Source organism: Cajanus cajan, chromosome 4, assembly GCF_000230855.2.
Source record: "Cajanus cajan strain Asha chromosome 4, NIPB_CcT2T_4, whole genome shotgun sequence".
Lineage (NCBI taxonomy): Eukaryota > Viridiplantae > Streptophyta > Magnoliopsida > Fabales > Fabaceae > Cajanus > Cajanus cajan.
In genome coordinates this window covers 58,264,976-58,272,557 of record NC_138520.1, presented here as the reverse complement: position 1 = coordinate 58,272,557, position 7,582 = coordinate 58,264,976, and the positions used below count along the sequence as shown (strand labels likewise).

Below are 7,582 nucleotides of genomic sequence, written 5' to 3'. Positions count from 1 at the left end.
TGATGAATAATTATAAAAATATTTTATATGTTATTTTAATTTATATAAAAAAATATTAAATAACTTTTAAATTTTCAATAAATTTGTAGACTTATCTATAAATTAAAAATTTTTAATTCAATAATTGTGTTGAGTTTAAATAAATTTACTCTTAAAATAAACGAACTCCTCCACACACAAATATATATATATATATATATATATATATATATATTTCTTTATGTAATTTTTTTATTTTGTAAACCATTATACTTTTAATTATTAAAAAAAGAAATTAATTTTTATTAAAAGTTATTAATAAAGTCATAATAACTCCCCATATTATTTATCTAACTCTACAATTTGTAGACTATTATATTTTTAATTATAAAAAAAGTAATTTTTTATTAACTATCATTGACCAATTCTTAATAATAAATATTATATTTTTTAATTTTATTTTAAAAATATTCGAAACACTCTTAAGTATATATTATGTTATTTGTCATTTATGTTACTTAATTTAAATATATTAATTTCAACTACTTCTCTCATCAGATAATCGTATGTTACAGTATCTTTTTCTTTATTGTAATTATATAAACTTTCACACGTAAAGTTGAATTGGTGCCCAAATTTCTATTGGAGCTGCATTGTTTAATTATTATCTTGTATGCAGCAAGAGTTTCTTTCTCATAAAGACTGTGGCACCGTTTAGTTGCACCACTCAGGTTACAACGAATGGCTGGAGACACAAAATCCGGAGGTGAGACTGAGAAACAAGCGGCACGAGGTTTTGTTTTGTTGATACCTTCATTTCCTTACCAAAACTGCCTTTCTCTCGCTCTTCAAATCCACTAACTTCTCTTTCTCTCTCTTACTTAAATGCTTTGTTTTTTCCATGGGAAACCTCCCAAAACCACCCTTTGAACTTATCTAAGAAAGAGAAAAATAAAATAAAAAAAAATAGATTAAAAGTTTTAGACCGAGAAAATGAAACTTCTCAGAACAAACCAGAAGTCACACATGGGGTTGGTTTCCTAGCCTTAAGTTTTCAGTCAATTTAACTGTGTCATGTTCTTGTTAAGACCTTGATTATTGGCTTTCTGGGTTTTGTTTGGAGAAGAATCTGTGCTTCGCTCTCTCTTCACTTCTGTGTAAAATTCACGCATAGTCCTTTCTCTCTCTGTAGAATTTAATCATTTAGTGTTTTAATTTTCTTGTTCTTGTGTACTTCCGGTTCCATGTAAATTTAGTAGTGGTGTGTTGTTCCTACTAAGTGTGGTGTATGATTATCCTTGTTGTATAGAATTTTTTAGTTGGTGTGATAATGACACAATTGGGAATAAAAAAATTAAATAAAACCTATCCTTTTGGAACAGTGAGTCGCTTTCTTTCAAGGTAAGAGAGGGTTTTGTTTATGTAGTTTAAGATATCCCAACTTGTTGATGATCCTCTTGTGTGAGTAATCCCAGATGTTTTCTGTTGCATCCCTTCCTAGGATTTGAGATACTCTTATTCCTTTGCTTCCTTAATTGGAAACAAGCACACCATAGCAGATCTTTCCCCTTTTTTCACTTGTGAAGTGCGCACACAAAAGAAAAAAAATTTTAAAAAAAATCATATCCATCTTTCTCTCACCCTGTACCTGTACGTCTTTAACTTTTATCTACTTTCTCTCTCCTCTCTCTCACTCCAAACACCCCATACCTATACCATACCTGAAGCCAACAGAATTCTCAAAAGGGTTTTCAAAGTTTCAACCTTTGAGGGTGGTTTTTTCTATTTTTTCTTTCTTTTTTTGTTCTTATTTTTTGCAACTCTTGCAAAGATCTTGAATTTGTTGATATGGAGTGTGAAGTGGAATTACAAGGAGGAGATCTGCATGCAGGAGTGGTAACTGAGCCAAACTCTCTTGGTTTTAGCACCATGGAAGATGCACACACTTTGGCGGTTGCTGAGAGAGAGATGTGGCTGAATAGTGACCAAGACGAGTTCCTAGGTGTCAACGAGGCTTCCATGTTCTACGCTGATTTCCCTCCTCTCCCTGATTTCCCGTGCATGTCATCGTCGTCATCATCATCTTCAGCTCCACCACTTCCTGTGAAAACCATGACATGTTCCACCACAACAACAACCACCACCACCACTTCCTCATCTTCCTCTTCATCTTCTTGGGCCATGTTAAAGTCAGATTTTGAGGAAGATGCCGAGAAAAACCATTGCAACCCTTACATGCATGACCATCTTGATGCAACGGCTTTATCCTCCACCGCTTCCATGGAGGTATCTCAGCAGCAGAACCCTGATCCAGGCCTTGTAGGCACTGTTGGAGAGTGCATGGATGATGTTATGGACACTTTTGGCTACATGGAGCTTTTGGAGGCCAATGATTTCTTCGACCCTGCCACTATTTTCCAGGATGATGAAAGTGAAAATCCTTTGGTAGACTTTTCAACACTGGAGGAGCAAGTGCCGTTGATGGAGGACCAACATGCAATGGAGCATCAAGAAGGGGCGAAAGGAGAGGAAGATCATGAGGTTCCTGTGTGTGAAGAAGGTGGTGTTGAAGGAAGTGTAGATGATGAAATGAGTAAGGTGTTCTTGGAGTGGCTCAAGTCTAACAAGGATAGTGTTTCTGCTAATGATTTGAGGAATGTGAAGCTCAAAAGGGCGACGATAGAAAGCGCGGCGAGGCGTTTAGGGGGAGGAAAAGAAGCCATGAAGCAGTTGCTGAAGCTGATTCTTGAGTGGGTTCAAACCAGCCATCTTCAGAATAAAAGGCGGAAGGAGAATAATGGTAGCATCAACACTGCACTTCAGGCACAGTTTCAGGATCCTGGTGGCCAGAACAACCAAACCACACAAACTGCTTCGTTTGCACCTGAATCAAACTCTTGTTTCAGCAACAACACACCCTGGTTGAGTCCTCAAGCTTTTGGCACAGATCAGGCTCCTATCATGCAATTTCCACAACACATGGTTGGGTATGTTGGTGACCCTTACACCAGTGGTGGTGCAGCTTCAAATAACAACCCTTATCAACCTGGTGCAGATCAATATAACATGTTGGAGTCAGCACATTCATGGCCTAATTCACAGTTCAATGTTGCTTCTCAATATAGCCAGTCTTTTGGGGAAAATGGTATTTTCCCAAATGGGGGTTTTGGCGGCTATGGCAATAATAATCAGTACCCTTATCAGTTTTTTCATGGCCCTGGTGATAGGTTGATGAGGTTGGGGCCCTCGGCTACCAAGGAAGCCAGGAAGAAGAGAATGGCTAGGCAGAGAAGGTTTATGACTCATCATAGGCATCACAATAGTAATAACCACCAGAATAATCATGGATCTGACCCTAGATTGGGGAGTGATAATTGCACCACTGTTATGGCTGCACCTCATGCAAATCCTGCAGCCAATTGGATGTACTGGCAGGCTATGACGGGTGGCACGGCCGGTCCTTTGGCGCCGGTGGCTCCAGCCGAGTCGCCGGCAGCGGACCGGTCGGCCATGCAGACACAGAATGGTCATCAGGGTCGAGCTGCATCAGATAGGAGGCAGGTTGGTGAATCTTAATTTGATCAGATATTCATGTCAATAGTTTGTTTTGGTGAATGTATAATCTATGATATGTGACTAGTAAGATGTATATGTTGCATTTTTTTGTCCTGCTGCGAGTATCTCTCACTCTACTAGATTAGAGATTAATCTTGTTAGTACTACTGAAACAGTTGTCAGTAACGTGGTTGTTGCTGGTCCAAAGGATTTTCACATATGACTGAGATCAAACATTATCCTTAATTTGTTGAGATAGAGTTATAGTTTTCTTATTTAATGAATAGTGTGTGACTTGTTTTGTGATATCATGTGTTTGGATGATAGGGTTGGAAGCCTGAGAAGAACTTGAGGTTCCTTCTGCAGAAGGTGTTGAAGCAAAGCGATGTGGGAAGTTTGGGGAGAATAGTTTTGCCAAAAGTAATCATTTATCTTCTGCATTCCTTTTTATTATTATTATTATTATTATTAATTACTTTCTGGTAGATTAGTTTCTAATTTGGAATGTACAGTACATTTGTTTTTGTTAATTTGAATCATAATGTTGATGAAAAAAATTGGTCAGAAAGAGGCAGAAACCCATTTGCCAGAGCTGGAGGCAAGAGATGGAATTTCCATAACCATGGAAGACATTGGAACTTCACGAGTTTGGAACATGCGCTATAGGTATTCTAAATTTCATTGGCAAATTTTTTCTGTTGTGCTTTAATTTTGCTTTACCTTTGTGATATGTGTTGATTAAAACGTTCTCTTTTGAATTTTTTCTTCTTGGAGCACCAGATACTGGCCAAACAACAAAAGCAGAATGTATTTGCTCGAGAACACTGGTGAGTTTCTTTGCTTTGGATTTGAGTCAAATAATGAATAACCTTCCCTTTTTTTTTTCTTTTACTTTCATTTTCAAGGAACTTTTTTATTCAAATATTCATATTTCACTGTGCAGGCGACTTTGTGAGAGCCAATGGACTCCAAGAGGGAGATTTCATAGTGATATATTCTGATGTGAAGTGTGGCAAATATGTAAAGACCCTTTTCTCATTTTCTACTATTTTTCATGATTTTCCATTTTCTTAACGTGTTTCTATAATATTATCATACAATAATACTTTTATCACTATACACGTATTTCTTTTTGTAACCAAAAAATAAAGTTACATGAATACAATTTCTCTTTTTCTTCCCTCACGTTAAAGTGTTGAAAATTAATTGGTGGGTTTATTTATTCATTTATTGAAACAGATGATAAGAGGAGTGAAAGTGAGGCAACAAGGTCTGAAACCAGAGACGAAGAAAGCAGGAAAATCGCAGAAAAACCAGCATGGAACTAATGCAGCAACTACAGCTGTTACTGCTGCAAATAATGGCACGCCATCGTCACCGAAGCAAAAAGCTGAAAAAAAGTAGCAAATTAATATAATATATACATTATATGTATGTACAATATATTATATTATATTATATATAATAAAATAAGAGACTCTGAAGTCTGAACACATAATGTTGTGGGGTTTCAGCATGCCCTTCAATGGAGGCTGTCAAGGATTTGTATAACAGTATTTTGGGTTATATTTCTTTTCGTATTTAACTGCGATTGTTATGTGAAAATGTTGTATGTGTTCAACGTGGATGATGTACATGTTACTTTGTTAGTGATGTATAATGTACTATGTGACGTCCATTTATGACTTGATAGAATTTTACATTAATTAAAGTTGATGTCTTGTATTATGAAACGATATATGTAGCTAGGCATGATCGAGTAATTAGAAATTATTTTATACACGATTTTTAAATTAATTTTATGTTATCATTGTGTTATAATTTTTAATTAAACTCTCAATTTGTTGTTTGTAGAATATTTTTCTTAACATAATAATTTTGAATAATAAATATGAATGTTGATAATTAATTTTATCTGGTTGATCACCCCAATAGCTATGGTTCTAGCTAATGGGATGTTTGTTAACATTAAGTGAAGCTTCTGTTTATTTAGCTTCTCTTTTTTTTTTTTTTTGTTTCTAACCTGAATTTGAATGGTATTAGTAATTTATTAATTGTTTTAATGGTGAGTGCTCATGTGGGAAGACAACTAATAGGAAACACGAAATCATTTGTTTGTACCAAAAATATTCAAATATGAAGAGTACGGTTAAACCTTGAAATTGATCTGAATTAGCTAAAATATTACCAAATATAGTAATTTTTTCATGTTGAAAGATAGATTATCTTTTTTCCTTTTAGGGTTATCAAATTTTTGACGGAGATGCAAGTGAAAATCTTGTGGTTATAGAAAAATACTATTGTTGGATTATTCTTGACTTATGTTGCAGCAAAGCAGAAAGTAATAATTATGTAGCAAATAAAAAAAAGCAGAAATTTATAATAAAGAAAGAAAGAGTGAAAAAGAGTGGAAAATTGATGTATGTGACGTAGAGAAGTAGATATCATATTGACTTGAATTGGGTTTAAGGATGAAGGAGCCGTGTACGGTCTCATCAGTGATACAAGAATTTGACATCCTCTTGTTTTCGATAAAGGAAAAAATGATGAGCTCATGTCAGGAATGGATTCTTGGCCATAGATAGCAGGTCATTTTCAGACTTTGTCTTTTATTTCTCTATTAAATTTTATTTGGTTTATTTGAAGAGAAATATGTTAAAATATATTTTTGATTTATCTAAATGTAGACATTTGTTTTGATCAATTATTTTAAAGATATTTATTTTGAGTTTTAGCTTTTTTTTTTTCCTAAAAGAAAAATTTAATTGAGTTGGGTTATAGAAATTCACCATAATCAAAACTCTCAAAGCATTATAAAAACTTACATAGACATATTTAAAAGATTATTTAGCTATAAAATCCTTACATTAATAGATATTAAACTCATTTTTATAGAGTATGAGTTTGTTTCTTATCAATCGGACTAACATTAATATTATTCTTCTAAAAAAATAAGTTTTTTATACCATTTTAAACTTTATAATTAATTTAATACAAAAATACAATTTCACTAAATTTATCATATAAATATTATATGTAGTCTAAAAAGAATATTATAAACATAATAAAAAGTGTGTGGATAGTGGACACAAATAAATTAAATAGAATTTGATATTATATTTTTTTTGTCATGTTAATATCTTATTTTTTGTTTGATTCTAAATAAAAATAATAATTACTATTTTAAAAGGTAACATTAATTCAAATTAAAACGTTAAAAAATAAATCTTTAAAATAAGATATTAAAATGATTATTTTAATAAAAATACATTTTTAGCATATAAAGTACATATAGCTCCTATTTCATTTCATTAGAATTTAAAAGTTATTTTTAGTACAAATTAAATATTATTTTGTTCAAAAGTTACGGTAAAATTTGATAAAGTTTAGGATTAAAAACACATTTAATAGTAGACTAGACCAAAAGTAATATTTTTCTTTTGGGATTTTATATTATCTTAACAAACTTATATTTTATTAATAATTATATATATATATATATTTTTTGTTTGATATGAGATACACAATTTTTTTTTCTTTCTACAATTTCAAAATCGTGACTAAAAATTATAAAAACAAGAGTAATTATAAAATGTTATTAATTTTTTGAAAGATTACAATTAAAAAAAAAAGAAGAAACTCAAAATATTAATATGTAAGCACTCAAAAAAATAAATCAAAATATAATATTAATATAGATTGAAAGTTTTTTACTCTTAGATCATATATACAAAATTTTATATTAATTCAAGATGATTTGATACTTCATTCTTGTAAAACAAAATTGACGTAATATATACATTTCAAAATATACTAAAATATGAACATTTTTTTTTATTCGTCCCCTACGTTGGAGGCACCTTAAAGGGTGGGATATAAACATATAAAGTGATATGAACTTTCAATCCGACGATTGAATTTACAAAACTCACATTTAATATAAAATTATTAAGTGGTGTAATACTTAGTAAAAGTTACACCGGTGTTATTATAACCTTTCTTATTTTAAAATATATAAATTATTATTTAAACTTTTAAGTTTATAATA

At 31.9% G+C, this 7,582-nt stretch overlaps 1 protein-coding gene across 5 annotated transcripts; it reads left to right on the top strand.

Moving 5' to 3' along the window:
- The first annotated feature begins 652 nt into the window (after positions 1 to 652).
- Positions 653 to 5,267, top strand: ABI3 (AP2/B3-like transcriptional factor family protein). 5 transcript variants are annotated; one of them, XM_020372988.3, is made up of 7 exons: positions 653 to 745; positions 1,871 to 3,540; positions 3,862 to 3,954; positions 4,100 to 4,200; positions 4,309 to 4,361; positions 4,478 to 4,554; positions 4,774 to 5,267. In XM_020372988.3, the coding sequence occupies exons 1-7, from the start codon at positions 721 to 723 to the stop codon at positions 4,936 to 4,938; spliced, it is 2,184 nt and encodes a 727-aa protein (XP_020228577.2). In that variant the 5' UTR covers positions 653 to 720; the 3' UTR covers positions 4,939 to 5,267. The 5 variants fall into 5 exon arrangements, with proteins under 5 accessions (XP_020228577.2, XP_020228579.2, XP_020228578.2 ...); XM_020372990.3 differs by lacking the exon at positions 653 to 745 and adding an exon at positions 869 to 1,010; XM_020372989.3 differs by lacking the exon at positions 653 to 745 and adding an exon at positions 869 to 1,136.
- Positions 5,268 to 7,582: the final 2,315 nt, after the last annotated feature.